This window comes from Embiotoca jacksoni, unplaced genomic scaffold, assembly GCF_022577435.1.
Source record: "Embiotoca jacksoni isolate LCO1_2020_lvr unplaced genomic scaffold, fEmbJac1.0.p SCAF_12, whole genome shotgun sequence".
Classification (NCBI taxonomy): Eukaryota; Metazoa; Chordata; class Actinopteri; family Embiotocidae; genus Embiotoca; species Embiotoca jacksoni.
Window position 1 is genome coordinate 16,874,454 of NW_027185252.1, and position 15,713 is coordinate 16,890,166.

Below are 15,713 nucleotides of genomic sequence, written 5' to 3' on the forward strand. Positions count from 1 at the left end.
CAAGTGTACGGAATAACATTAATATTAATTAATTTGGATTAATTAACAAGTTCCATTTGTCATTGCAGAATATTAAGGGGCAAATGTTGAGATGAATACAATTTTTCAGCATTTCACATTGGCAGTCGCAGCCTGGTGGTCGGATGCCTTTGCCAACCAGTCACGTTGCAATTTACATCCAGTCTGTCCAGATTTATATTATATACATAGAGAAGACTTTGAAGGAATTTGGCCAATATAGTTATGATAGAACACAAAGTTGTTGCCATGACAGCAGACCACACCACAAATATGGATGTTGTTACCAAAAAGCTACTGAAGGTAGAAGAGTGAAGATGACCTTTGACATTTTGCACATAAAATGCCATCGTTTTGTCATTCTGTAAACGCCGTCATGGCCACAAATGTGTTTTGTGAGAGGTCACAATGACCTTGACGTTTGATCTTTGACCATCTAATCAGTACATCCTTGAGTCCAAATGAATGTGAACGTCAAGATTGAAGACGTTCCCTCAAGACAATCTTGAGATATCACGTTCACGAGAATTAGACATGAGGTCACGGTGACCTCTGACCCCCAAAATCGAATCAGTTCATCCAAGCGAACGTTTGTGTCATATTGGAAAAATTATTTCAAGATGTCCCAGGAATATCGCATTCACAACAATGGGGCGGACAGACAGACATAATGCCTCCGTCTACGTCTGTCTTCGCTGCGGAGGCACAGAAACATGAAACATTTGCAGTGAGCAGATTAGTCTTCATTCGACGGGTCGGTTTTGTTGCTCACCCGTACAGGCACAATGGGCTTGTTGAGAGGGCCGAGGACAGGGGAGTGCAGTGATAGCCGCAGCCTCTTCCCGTCCATATCAGGGACCGGACTGACTGAGTCTCTCCCTGGATCAGGGCTTTTGTCCCTTTCTGGGGTTGGGTCTGTAAAGAGCAACAAAAAAAGAATTAAAAAAAAACCAAAATAAAACAACAACATCAACTGTAAGCCGAACAAACTTCAAAGTTAACAGCACATTTCTAGTGACATGACAGATCACTTTTAGAGAAAGTTCAAGGTCGGGCAACAGATATGTATTTAATCAAGCTACACAGATAATGTGGGCTTTATGCAATAAATACATGTGGGAAATAAACAGAACAGACTTTTTTCAAAGCAATTATTCTACATGTCATCGCAGAAAAGCACATTAATACTGCTGTCTGTTTACCATTTTCTACCAGGGAACAAAAACCTAAAATTAAATATTGTTTGTCCCAGGTTTGATAAAATGGCATGAAATGTGAAAATAAACAGGAATAAAATTAAATATCTGAGATGCAGCTATATAGCCTGGTACATTGTTGTTCTAAAAAAAATACTGTTCCCAGTACTGTTGACACAGTGACGCATAAAACTTGACTCATTCACTTCGTGACGCTTGTATTAAAACACATTTAGTCGGTCATGGCAGCAAGAAGGAGACAGATGGCTCAGATGAAAAACAAAAAAAATATTGCCTGTAATAAAACTGTGATTTCTGCTAGCAGTCTAAGAACTGAAAAATAAATTAAAAATTTCTGTCAGACGTCACCAAGACGATGCATACCTTCCAAATGAGACAGATGCTTTTTCTGCTCTGTTGTGAGAGAAAGACAGACAGGGACATGACAGTGAAATGTGACTAAGCAGTGATGCGAAAGTGTGAAAGCACTTTTAATATGTGGCACAGAGACAGACAAGGCTAATGGATCACAGACACTGTCAAGACTTGAAGTTTGGTTAATAAAATGTCCCACAGGAGATTGAAAGGTTTTCTCGACACCTGTCATCCCCTGGGTTACGGACCCGGTAGGTGCGCTCACCTCTGTTGTGCTGCAGCAGGACGATGGTGGGGTTCACTGTGCTCGTGCAGGGGTACACGAAGCTGGAGGTCGGAGAGATACAGTGCTGGATCTCAGTGGAGGATGGAACTTGGTTTTCTTTCAAGCTTTCGGGTAAATTGGTCTAAAAGTGACAGAAATTACGCTGTAAAGGTCAAAGAGTCGAGAAACAAACAAAATACAGAGATCACACAGCTCTCATTACTGCAGAGCCCAACAAAGCTGTTGTGTTCAGTGTGGTGGAAACGTACCTGGCACCGAGTGTTGTTTACAGGAGGTAAATCAGCTGTGATGCTGCTGCCTCCCTCAGCCAGTCCTGCTTTCGAGCTGTCTCCATTAATCTGGCCTGTCCAGCCACCTAAAAACAGTCCAGAACTCTCTCAGTTTGGCAGCCGATGCGGCAAGTACAAAAGCACTGAGGATGATACTGAGAAGAGCTTAAAACAGCAAACCATAACAGATAATTGCAGATCAAATAAATCTTCATTTCCCTCCGCAGGGTGTGGATGCTTTTCTTGGTGGTTTTCATACACAGAGCAGTTCATATCGCCAAGAAAGGAGAAAAAAAAGATTCTCCCACAATCTCTGAACTTTGTCATGAGAACAAAGCGTCTATTCAGTGAGCTGCAAAGACTGTTTGTTCCGATGGCCTTTATATTCAGGCTTGACAACAATTAAAGCATGTCCCCCAATAGCCCTGGCCGGCCTCCAGTCCGGCTCCATTGGGCTCTACGTAACAAACAAGCCCACAGTCGGTGCTCCACAGTGCAGCGTGGGGAGGCTGCGACAACAGAGCTCTTTGACTCGCATGAAAAATATGAGCGATCGCCCTTTATCCCGGCAGTGAGTGTGCTCGGAGCATCCACTTCAAAACGTGAGGAGTTACATAATCCTGACATCAAAACAGACTTCTGATGTGGGGAATTTTTTTACAACTAAAGAACATGATGAAATGACTTTTAAATTAAAGCAACGTTTACATCCTCTGTCCACATTCTACACAGACGGCTCCTTTTTTTCACACTGCCATGCAATTATTACCGTCCTGCAAATGTTTTTTCATCATGTTGGGGGTTGTTACAAAGCAGCTGAGGCATTCGCTCCGACTTACTTGGCGCTGTAATGACGTTTGGCTCTTCGCTGATGCAGCCCTCATCATCGATGTGGACGAGGGTCGCCCTCAGAGTCACAACTCCTTTCCCTTTGCACACTCTGCTCGGGTCCAAATCTGAAACCACACAAGAGGAAACTCTCACTTTCACTTCTCTCTTCAAGGCATTTCAGTCTTATTTCTGAGTGCTACATCCTCAGAGTGTACTTCTGCCTCAGAGCTGCAGGGAAGTTATTGCCACCTCATGCCCCAAATGACCGAAATAGAACCGTAAAGTCAAAACCAGGCCTTCAAATTAATATCCTACTAAAACTAATTACCATCGTCACACCGTCAGAGGTGAAAGTAGAGCAGCAGAGGCTTGTCTTGTTTTATTAATTTCCCAACGCAGGTGGTTATAGTAATGCCTTTAAAAGCCTCCTTCTACGTTTTCTCTGTGAGTTGTAAGGACTGAAATATTGATGAGGCGGAGGGAAACATCACCTGCTGCAGGAATTAGGTCAGGAGAGCCTTTCATGGTTTTCAAAGGTGTGATCCTGACGGCGCAGACTGCTCGAGGACCGGATGGGACTTCAACACAAACAACACACAGATAACAAGACATTTGTGTCTATTAGTTAAGGCATAGTCCATCCCATTTTATGCATGTCTTGTTGTGCTTCATCATCACCTATTTCTTACAGCAAATAGATTGTACTGTTTACACTGCATTAATACACAACAAAGATTTAGTTTTAGTTTGGTATGTAAGACATTGTTTGATGATGTAGAGCTGACTTACTGGGAGTTGGTCTTCTGCTGCCCTCTGCTGGAGAGCCCTGGAGGAGAAACACAGTGAAGTCAGCAGGAGCAGAGTGTGGATTGGTGTGATATATCATAAAGTCCTAGAAGGCAGCTACACAAAGACTATGACAATGTAGAAAAAAATAACAACATGCCACAAATAGATCGCTATTGATGTCTCTTCTTTGTACTGCAGAAATAAAGGCAGCAAAAAATAGACAGAGTTTACTGTATTCTTTCTGGAGAACTTTAACAGAGATTTTAAACCTTCGAACCCTCCAGAGGTCACCATCGGGCTTCCATTGAACAAACAACTGCTCACATCCACAAGCAATTTAGAGTTGTCAATTAAATTAACCTGCATGTTTTTGGATCTGCAGGAGGAAACCGGATCACATGGAGAACATCCACACAGGCAGAGGTAGAATATGCAAACTGCACTCAGTCTTGTCACCTTCCTGTTGACTTTGAATTGTCATGTATTTAGTGTGACAAACGTAGCAGCAGAGTAGTGGCACCACCTCCAGATACAGTACATCTACTGGTATATAATATCTCTATAGCTTCTGCTCCCTAACAGCCTCAAGAAACTTCCCTTCAAATGGACTCTAATATTGGATCAGGGTTCGGTGAGCAGGCTGGTGCTTTGCAGCATAAAGTCTATTTCATAATGGAGGACTGTAAGCACTGAAGCAATGTTACCAGATTCCTCAGAAGAGCTGGCTTGGCTGCAGCTTCTACTGTAGTAATAATGGAGTCACTGCAATGTATAGCTGTAATTGGGGACCACATACAGCTAATGAAATTGTGGTAGTACTTCTGTGGTTGGGTTACACACTGAAATGAGATACAACACAGCCAGACTGGAAGGTGGTGAAGTTCAAGTCATCTCTTTAAATCCAGTCTGGAACACACAAGATCCCACATTTACTCAATGTTGGAAATCAATGGCACTGTTATATATTAAAAAGTAAACCTTTATTGATAGATATAACAAAATCTGATATCTATAACGATGATTTCTTCCATCCAGTCCTGATAAGTAAGATACAAAAACTCACTGATACTAAAAGGAGCCCACAGTGGCATCAATCAGATGCCTGAATAATCTGTTAATTGCATCCTTACAGTCCAGAATCACAATTACTAAAGTTGTATTCATCCGTGATATCTATGAATAGAAAGCCAACAATCTAATCTAAGATGACAACAACTGCTACATGTGAAATTAATTAGGAAAGAGATTTTTTTGTGGATAATATTGTATTTCAATATAACAGTCACTTCATTATCAGCTAAAACTCAAAGTTTTAAAGGTGCCCTAAATTTGACCCTTTCCTTCTGACAAGCCTTGTTTTTCAAGGCTTTACTACATTGAATTCATCGAGGAAGTTTGGCCTACCTCTGACCGACGATATGAATTCAACATTTGATCTGTGTTCCCCTTTAAGGACAGGATGGGAGGGAGGGTGCGTGCGAGAACAAACATATGTTAATCTGAGCTGCATCAGTGGAGCATGCAGAAGCAACACCAGGGCCACCAGAAAAGTAGCTGTGAAAGCCTTCCCATCGCTCTGCTGGGCTTCCCATTGTGCTCAGCCAGCACGACTGATTTAGGAGACGTCCCCATTTAAAACGCCAAGAAAAAGGCTAATTAAGTCAAGACGCAAACACACTCACAAAGGCGCTCAAGCTGTCCCTCGTGCATACAAACAAACACGTTGTTTTCATTTGTGGATTTGACTAAAAAACTGAAAAATCTGTGTAGAATTTATTCTATGATATTCGTTTAAAGCTGCCTTTTAAGTTGCATCTTTCCAGTCTGAGCTTGTGTAGGACTGCGTGTGTTTACACACAACAGTAAATAAGCCAACCTGCAGAACAGGCTGGGGACTGATGTTCCAGCTGGAAACCTCCACAAATAGGCCTAAATGGATGAGGGAAAATGGGAGTGATTCCAAACAAGTCCCAAAGGGACACCAAGCAAAAACCTTTTAAAACATCTTCCCGTCTTGGAGCTGCACTGTCCCCGAGCATCACAGACTCTGTATTTATTTCCACTCTCCTTAATAAAATCAACTTGCTTCCTGACCCCCTGCATCCCAGAGAGGCAATGCATCCATGATCTCATTTCCAAAACCATTAGCAGACATTCCTTTGAGGAGTGCTCAAAGCCCTCAACGCTGCTTCCGCTGTATCCTCAGATGAACCCCGAGATGGTGAATATACAGCAGGAAGAGCATCGTGAGAGTATGCGAACCTCTCGCACATGATAGATACAGAGGAAGATGACAGCTTGCAGCGTTCAGCTTGCTGTATAAACACACGAGAGCTGAGATCTTTTAGATCCTGGCCTTTTTAGGAAGTGACAACAGAGCAATGAAAAGAACACCAACCATCCAGCCTGTGTGAGAATGAAGGAGAGCAGGGCTGCCACTGTAAGATGCCCAGCGTTGGTTGGGCCAAGGCAAAAAGGAAAAAAAGAGGACACTGTATCAGGAAAACACTCGTAAATTTACCTAAACGCAGCATCACTTCTTATAATCTAGGAAGCCGTAAAGAGACATGCCTTTATTTGGGGTCAGTTTGGCCTCTCTGTGAGGCAAAAGCCAGCAGAGACAAATTTAACTCACTATCTGTTGGATTTGTTCAAAGAACAGCAGATAAATGAAGAGGTTCAAAGGTTCAAAAGATACCATGTTAAATTTTTTAAGCTCTAAAAAAAGCTTATTTTTCACCTGTTTTTCTTGGAGACTTGATTTAAAGTGTTATTGCTGTAGTTTTCTGATAAAAAGGTGAAATGAGACATAAAATACAAATAAATTCACAGAGCTGAGAAGAGAGTGGGTGTTATTCATACACTGAAATTAAATTAGGGAAATCACAGTCAGTGAAACAGTCTCAGGTCAGACTTCAGTGGAAAGCCAACAAAGGCCAGATGATTCATCCCATTTGCATCTCTCCACTACGTGACGCACTCACATGAACATACACACAGTTACATAAATCTCTAACTGAATCCTCTGCGGTGAAACTAAAATACCTTTCCAAAACAAACAACTCCCAAAAGGCAGCGACCATCTGAGAGGATCACTGCAGTTCAGGAGAGATGTATTACCTACTTGTTGATGTGCACAGACAGTCCGTACTCCCCGCACATCAGGTCCCTCTGAAGCCCCCTGAGCCTTCTGACTGGGTTTTGAGGGTCTCAGCTGGGTGGGACGATCCCAACATTGACCTTGACCCCGTGCTATGTAGGGGGTCTGTTTGTTTCTGACAACAGGTGTGTCCAGATGAACTTGTCACCACATGCCACCTGGGAATGTGGCACCCACTCAACAACTGTGCAGACCAGCATATAAAAATCCGCCTCCCCCTCGACGTGCTCACGCAGGGCCAGCAGATGAGAGACAGACAGACCTCTGCAGGACGCCTGCAATTCGCTACTGGATGACTCAACTATCCAAAAGGTCCTTAATACCTCAGTCATCTTAACTGCAGTATGTTAATGTGGGATTAGATTTATGATACCAAAATCTAAAGACATGTAAAGTAGCAGAAACACGCAGATATAATTAAGGAAGCAACTAATACTTACTTTCATGATCAACAATTTCTAAACCTGAATTCTATGTTCACTGTAAAAAAAAGTTAATTTTCAATTTTGTACAACCATCAATTTAAACAATATTTAATTTACAAAGTCATAAATGACAGAAAAACTGAAAATCTTGATTTAAAATGTTTTACCATGCTTGCCTGATAAAATGGGTCAAACTAGTATTCCTGAGATCGGCTCAATTATAGAAACCCTGAAGACGATCATGTCTGTGTGTCAACTCGTTGAAGTCAGGTGTCGATTAGTGTAGCTTAGCATAGCAATTGGAAGCAGGGAGAAACAGCTACCCTAGCTTTGGTTTGTGTATGAATAAAACACATTTTTACAAACTTTATCAAACAAGCTTTAACGATGTTGATAGATGTTCAGGGCCAAGTGCCTCCTGTTTCCAGTTTATGTTAAACTAAGCTAACCAGACTCTGGCCTCATCGCAGCTGTTACTGTGTATTTATGTCCTCATCTTGAATAAATGTTTCCCAAAAAGTCAAACTATTCCTTAATGTGAAACTCGCAGTGAAAAACTTTTGCCTCTCCCTCCTGTTAGTAATTACCCTGACAAACGTGGTCGGTACATGCTTATGTCACAGGTTCCATCGTAGCCTACCCCGTTGCTGCTGTTGCAGCTGTAAAACGGTGGATAAACAGAGGATAAAAGGGGGATAAATTAAATGAAAGGCATTACAACCCCCGCAAAATGATTCGTTTCACAATCAGAATTTGATCCATTTGGTCCGATAAAATTTGGGAGGTCTAGAAGAGCATAGTGGGAGATCTTAAGTTAGCTCGGCTGGTGTGGAGGCTCTGCCCATGAAGCACGGCCGGTAACGTCCCCTCAGACACAACATTTAAAACCCCTGTATGCGCCCATGTGTGCCCTGCTGTGCACGTATCACGGGTGCACTCCGTTACTTCAACAAATGTCATTACACTACTGACTTTAAGAAATCCTGTTTTTGTGAAACATTAGTTTCAACACAAAAATATAACGTGTTTTATCTGTTTTTATTTCAAGAAATTACACAAACTTACAGTATTTTGTTTCTATTGACAGCAACATTCACTGTATCTGAATCAGCCTCCTGATTTCCTCTTTCTGTCCCTTCTGAAAACTAAACAAACGGTGAGTGGTACCGAGTTGAACTATGATGGGTTTCACGCAGGGGGCCTCTGTTAAACAGTCAGAGGCCGCCTTAAATGTGAGCTATGTTAATACAAAAGAGCTCTCGTCACACGCTCAGCTGTGCTATGGACAGAGAGAAAGGCCTGTTACGTAACACCGCTTGACTTCTGCTTTGTCAACAAACGGCAGAGATGGGAGAAGCTACCCAGCGCTGCACATGGATCCCACCAAACAGCTCCAAACATGGCTCGAAAGGGCCGCTCCGGAGCAGCAGCTTATCCCCCTAATTGAGGAGAGTCCCTCCACCAACCCGTCCTCCCTCCCGACTCTCTTCCATAAACAGCTTCCACACTGGACAGCAGCCTGGGATTCTACACATTCCTCCAGCCAAGCTATTTGAAGTTCATTTCAAACAACTGCAGCATAAAAGGAAATGCATGTAACTTACACACTACAGTCATCACAGGCCTCAGAGCGGGATTACACATTCATGTTGATAATGGATGGAGCTTAAAATGAGTCTATATGAACGCTGCTTCTATGCCTTTGGATTCTTTGAACCTCAACTAATGAAATATCACAGCAACACAGAGACTAAATGAGTTTATCCTGTGCTATCACTCAATGGCATATTTTGAGGTTTGAGTTTCCTGACTTTTAGATAAAAGGTCCTTTTCTGACGGAAAAACAAAAATACGACTGACACTTGTCAACGAAAGATGCGTCCCTGAGTGCTCAGCCTGCCAGCGTGTCCACGAGAAGCACAGACAGCTATTGGACGTAACCGTGGCCAGATCCTCGAGACAGGGAGCACTTGACTTGGATGTGCGAAGGTCCCGAGGAGGACTGCAGTTACAGGTGCTGTGTTAGAGAGCCAGGCTGCTTCTGACATGCCTGCTAGGCTTTTAGAGCCGGCGTAATAAGAATGTCAGCGAGCTGACAGTTTACCCCGGGTGATACATCTTCACAGCAAGGGCTGCAGGCTGCACTCCAAGAGTGAGAAAGCTTTGGATCGCAGGCCTCGCAGGGAAGATAAACACTGGACTGAATATTTAACTAGCTCTGCGGTGTCTCTTTAGGGGACTTTTGGAGAGTTTACTTTTGTAGGCGCTGAGTGAAAAGTTTAAAACCGGAAAAGTGATATAATTGGGAAAAAATAGGGGCAAAATCCTTGAGATCATATTGTGGTATTTAATTAGGGGAAAAGAATAAAAGACACATATGATGTTTATTAAATGTCATAACTACATAACTACAGCTGCACATTAGGTGAGCTGCGATGACAATTCAAATCATTGTCTGAGAGAGTGCTGAAAGCGTTTCCTCATCTCCGCTGGATGTTTTGACTCCGACGGGACTGGAAGCTCTGAGTGTGCTCCCCAATATAACTCTCTGAGCACCTATGTGACAGGACTACTTGATAATTGAGTCATAGGATATGGCGGCTAAACGTGAATATAAACAGCGATGTGATAATCCAGCAATTTTAAGTGCTATAAAGGTATCCTCGTGTGAAATGAGCGGGCAGCAGGATTCCAGCGGGTCCCCATCATCCATCTATTTCAGGAATGCGGGCGCAGGCTGACTCGCCGCGTCACACCCAGAAACAAACACAACAGGCAGCTCCATCAATAACAGCCCGGCTTCACAGGTGGCAGCGCACATATCAGATTTTCATTACTGTTTATTACATTTTGGGGTGAGTGATTTATCCAGCTGCAATGCATCAGTGTCAGTTGATAAGTCTGGTTTGGTCTGTGTGCTGATGAGTCAGGACATATGCAGATTCTTCTGAAAATATCTAGCAGAGACAGCCGTGATGCTCTTGTTTTCCATCAGTTGACATAAACAGGAGGAGAGAGATGGAGGTGTGGCGCTGGTGGTGGTGGTGGTGGTGGAGGCGGGTGCTGCTCAAATCCATCACCAAAGCGTAAATTGTCTTTTCACTGCCTTGTTTACATGCGTCCATGATCGGGGGGGGGGGGGGGGGGGGGCCTTCTTTGTCTCGCGGACCTTGAAAAGCCAAAGCATAACATGTCACTTCACCGTCCACTTCAGCCAATGGCAGGAGGCGGTGAGAGCAGACAAGGGAGGGGGGGAGGAGGTTGCCAAGCAACCTGTTGTAACATTAACAAGGAGTGAAAACAGAAACCTGGTGTCTGGCTGAAGCATCCAGCCTGATCCAAAGCCGTTTGTTATCCACAGTAAAGACAAAGCAGCTCTCTTCAAATACTGTCAACACAAAGCTTTGTGCCAATATCCAGCGACACTGAGCAGTCGGCGGCCAGAAACTCAGGCTCATAAATAATGGCGATTTTAGGAAATAGGCCTTAACGAAGAGAAGAATATCATTCAATTATTTTGCTGTTGTCCTGTAAAATGTTGTACTACATTAGTAAATTAAGGACAACATGCATTCTGAAGTGTTGGTCATATTAAGCCTACACCACAAAGGTTAAATATGTGTCAAAGCAACAGGTGAATGACACACGTGTTTGGCAAAGCAAGCCAATTCTATCCAGTGAGAAAAATAACCCTTTAAAACCGCTTGTGACCAACTCATATGTTCTAATATTGTCTGTCAGATTGCCAAACCACTTGGAGATCATGTTGTAAAAACATGGCTGTGCGATCCAGCTGCTTTTGGCAAATCTTTGAAATTCAGTTTTGAGATTCATGTTTCCTCTCAAATCTAGGAGAGCTGTGTAATGTGACTCCAAACAAGCTTCATAAAATATTAACCACAGTGCTGGGTTTGCACCAACAGGTCCCATCCTTACTCTGCACTCTGCACCCTGAAACCCCATTGACACATATTAAAACACCTGAAGATATCACTGCCTCTGAAAATTTGAGAGGAAATTGAAAATCAGTCCCCTACAGTCTGCACTGAGGTTAGTTCATGCTAAATAAATGAACTACTGTCGAAGATAAATAGTACAATTGTACATGTGGATGCAGACGTGTTGAATCCTTTCAAAATCAACAAAAATGTTACTTCACAAGCTTATGTTTGACATAATTGCACAACAATGCGTGCAAAAGTTCAGACGTTCAGCTGCTCTCTGACAGACTGAACAAACGGCTCACGGCTGAGCTGCTGGCCACCAAACACATGACTCATGTTTCTGTTACATGTACACGTAAACCCATCAAAATCTCTGTGTAAACATCCACAGCTCCTCTACTGACTAGTTCACCACAAGTGTTTCATTCACTGCTGAACTAGTCTGTACTCTTTGGCATGTGGGACGCTGATGGATGTCCTGTTCCGTGTCCATTGTCTAAATACAGCATATCTCTGTTCACCCAATCCAGTACGACCACGTGATAAGACAAGCAGAACAGACTGTGATATTCTGAAATGTTCCAGTTGTCCAGCAAAACACTGAACTTGATGGTTCTGAGAAAGTCCGCCGGAGTGCTTCCCTCCATCCTTGAAGCAGTTTGATGAATTATTTGTGCAATAGGGTTAATATTTTATCACGCTAGGTGAGCATCATGTTACGCAAATCCCTTGGAGAAAAATTATGAATGAAAACACAGGGAGAGACACACATCTGTGGAGTTTCACACAACCCGCTGACGTAACAGCAGCTAATTTTCAAAGAGGATGGATGACGAATTATTTTCTCTTTCTACTGAGATTGAATTTCATCCATAAACTGAAGTACACTGAACACTTAAGGGTTCAGGCTGCATGTTTGCTGGACTAAAATAAACTCTCACTTGGTTGCATTTTAGCATCACAGCTGACTCTATGTATGCGTCATATGTGGACAGGAGGTAGTTTTTATTGTCTATGCAAGTCCACTCTCGTGCTGTGAAGCAGTTGTCAGTGTCACATGTTCATTGTGAGTCTTCAGGCTGACCTGTTGGTCAGACTAGAACATATAGTTTAACATTCAGGCCACTGTGTCAACTTCAACTACTGTCTAGTTACACAACACATCTGCTCAGTTTGTCACAGATGTCAGTAGAATAAAAGTGGAACATAAGAAACGTAGTTAAGACATTCCTCCAAAATATAATACCACCTCTTGTATGACTACTTAAGAATATGCTTTAATTGTGTGAAACAGCTGCTGATGCACCTCATGGACATTTACTCCATTCCCTCCATGCCTGCTTACCTTCATAATCACCTAATCAAACATGACAAAGGCAACAGTCTAGCCTGACGACACTGTTGTGAATATGACAGTGAACCACTGGTCAATAAACACCTTCATGCCGCATAATATGCAGTCCATCAAGTGCACGGTCCTGATGGCACAGTATGCATGTGGAGTAGCTTGTAGTCTGCTCCCTATGACTCACAATGACAACCGCTAATAGTAAAGCTGCACCGCTGGCTGCCGATTTGAAGAAACAAACCGCACTGGAGAGGACGAAGCAGACTTTTTAAATGATACTATTAGTGGTATTCAGCAGGATGTGGTGTCCGGAAGCTTTTAATTCCCAGATTAATTCATTGAGGATTCCTCCTGGGCATTCAGCTTCAGAGTGCGGCACCCATGGCGGGTCGCATTTCCACTGTATGGATCCTTCTCTACTGCAGCAGCTGTCCCAAAGCCAGAGCGCCCATCTGCTCTCTGAGATGCAAAATCAACATCCACTGACTCACAGACGCACTCATATTTAATAAGGCCTGCTTAACTCACAGTACAGGGCTGAGATTAATAAGAATTTACGTGACGCTGGTTTTGCATCAAATGATAAAAAAAAATAAATAAATAAAAAGTCAGCTCTCAACGTGCCTTGTAGGTTAAAAAAAGAAAAAAAAAAAAAAAGAAGAAGAAAAAAAAAAAAGTCGCTATAAATAAAAAAAGGAAGGAAATGTAAATAAAGATGTTGAGGAACCGCAGCGGGGACACTCACCTCTGTGTGGTGGTGATCCAGCGTTGTGCTCTCTGCTGCAGACACACTTCACTGAGCTCTGTGCGACGGCAGCTGCTCTCCACCAGCGTCCTGTCAGCGCTTCACACTCACCGGCTTCAGCTGCGTCAACACCGCGGCACAAACACCGCGACCGAGCGCCTGGAGCCGGTCCCTTCACAATAAAAGCCTGGGCTCCGTCACCGCAATCCGAACTGAAGTAAAGGTCTGAGTTTAAGGTTCATTCAAATATTCAACAATCTGCCTTATAGTAGTTTGTAGCCACGGTTGCAGTCGGACAAGCTGTAAACACAACAAAGGCATGTTAAAAGATTGAGCTAGAGACGTCCTGTTTGTCTACATGAATAAGATAAGTCCAATAATTTACTTACCTTTAGCCCTTTTTCGTTGCCACCAACCTTTGAGAAAAACATGAAGATCCTTGGACGTTAAATACACACTATGTTTAACAGCTAGTTGCTGACTTGGTCTGTTGTTTGGTGTTTGGCAGGTAGCACAGCTGTATTATCAGCCTACACACGATTTGATGCTGGGAAACAATATAGCTCAATTCAGTCTCATCATTACACCAAAACAATGAGCTGAAACACATTAACATGCTCCATAGAGAGCAATGCCCAACAGTCTTCGACCAATTATTTACAAAAAATTGATAAGCAACATGATAAATAATGGCCATGACAAATCATTCTAGACATCCGATATTTACAATAACAGGAATGATTGTGATTAATATATCTGTTTTAAATGGGGTTGAATGTCTCAGTCATGTTTGATTTTGATCCATACATCATTGTGCAACCAAATGTATTTTCTCAATTAGTTGCCATTGTAAACATTAAATAAGTCTCAGACGACTTTTTTTTTTTTAAGAGTTATAACCACGAGCCTCTGTCTAAAACACACTTAGTCATCGTCTTAAAATAATACCATTAAATGTAGAGGCAAGTTTTCAACTTACATTCAGTTGTACAAAAAACAACTTCAGCACATCCCCACCAACAGTGGCACCTATCACTTCTGTCGAAGAAGGATCTACATGGGATTGTAACCATACATTTGTGGGCTACAGGAAATTATACAATACGTAACATAAAAATTAATTTATAATGCCACATTATAGAAGTCTACGTAAATATATATATATATATATATATATATATATATATATATATATATATATATGTTTTCACAGTAATGCAGTGTTTATGAGTAAATGTTTTACTTTGAAAGTTTCAACCAGAAGTCCCAGCTGGCTGCACTTTCTCAAACTTGTTTCATGTCTCCTCTGAAACCTTTACAGGAAACAGTTGTTTCACAGTCAGGGTCCATTTATAATAAAAAACAGTGGAGTCTTGTGATGAAACCACTGTTTGCTTCACAAGACAAAACCAAAGAAAATGTTCTCACACACAAAAAGATGTTGACTGGAGTCCACAGAGAGAAAGAGAGAATATGGAGCACCATCAAGTGACCAAACCAAGTAGCACAACTAATAAATGAATACTGGTCCTAAGAACGCAGCTAAAATAAAGACACCTTCAAGTTCATAAAAGTAACATATTTTCATATTTAGGGCCCGAGCACCGATGGTGCGAAAGCCCTATTGTTCTTCAAGGAATTATTATTCCGCGTTATTATTATTCTCTGCAAACAATCATATGCAAAAACTCATGAAAGTTGGTAACACCCATCTCTCCCGGTGAAAAATTTCGTATTGTACGTGGGCGTGGCCAAATGGCTCGCTAGCGCCCTCTATAGAGATGCCCCGGCGGCTCCATTTACCTACATGCACGAAATTCGGTGGACACGTGTATCACACCTAGATGTACAAAAAAGTTACATTGCACCATTACATCAACTCAACAGGAAGTCCGCCATTTTTTATTTAGTCTGCATTTTTGGCGATTCACACATGCTATACTTTAACAAACGCCTACAGATTTTGTCAGACCGACTTGAAATTTATTCTGTGCACTCAACATGTTTGGAATTAAAAGTTATCAAAATAATTTGTTTTCATCGATCGGTGTGCCCCTGGCGTGGCGGCCAAAAAGTGACCCAAAAATGACTTTTGGGTAAAAAAAAATTTCAGAATTTGGAGAACATGCTTTAGTTTGATTTTTTTTTAAAAAGAGTCTTGATAAGGGGGGGACTTGAACCCCATTCCTTCTTGGTAAGAGGCAACAGTGCTAACCTCTGCACCACCTGAAGATAGTCCAGCGGTCTATGAGGCTGCTTCAGAGCTGGAAACGACCTCAAGAGGGTTTGAGCCCTGCTCAAGGTAATCCACGTGTTTCACAGAGTGC

The 15,713-nt window shown here is 42.3% G+C and overlaps 1 protein-coding gene across 8 annotated transcripts in view; it reads right to left on the reverse strand.

The window, feature by feature from the left end:
* The window catches only part of LOC138195598 (sorbin and SH3 domain-containing protein 1), a 42,588-nt gene extending 29,107 nt beyond the window's left edge, over nucleotides 1–13,481 (reverse strand). For 6 of the 8 annotated variants that reach the window (XM_069145175.1, XM_069145176.1, XM_069145179.1 and 3 more), the window contains exons 1-8: nucleotides 13,387–13,481; nucleotides 3,765–3,801; nucleotides 3,467–3,553; nucleotides 2,984–3,100; nucleotides 2,124–2,230; nucleotides 1,855–1,996; nucleotides 1,599–1,628; nucleotides 791–933 (exon numbers count right to left, since the gene is read on the reverse strand). In XM_069145175.1, the coding sequence (XP_069001276.1) occupies nucleotides 791–933; nucleotides 1,599–1,628; nucleotides 1,855–1,996; nucleotides 2,124–2,230; nucleotides 2,984–3,100; nucleotides 3,467–3,500 (573 nt within the window). In that variant the 5' untranslated portion in view covers nucleotides 3,501–3,553; nucleotides 3,765–3,801; nucleotides 13,387–13,481. The remainder of the gene's footprint in view (nucleotides 1–790; nucleotides 934–1,598; nucleotides 1,629–1,854; nucleotides 1,997–2,123; nucleotides 2,231–2,983; nucleotides 3,101–3,466; nucleotides 3,554–3,764; nucleotides 3,802–13,386) is intronic. The other 2 variants (XM_069145180.1, XM_069145173.1) reach the window with 2 other exon arrangements.
* Between the last annotated feature and the right edge of the window lie 2,232 nt (nucleotides 13,482–15,713).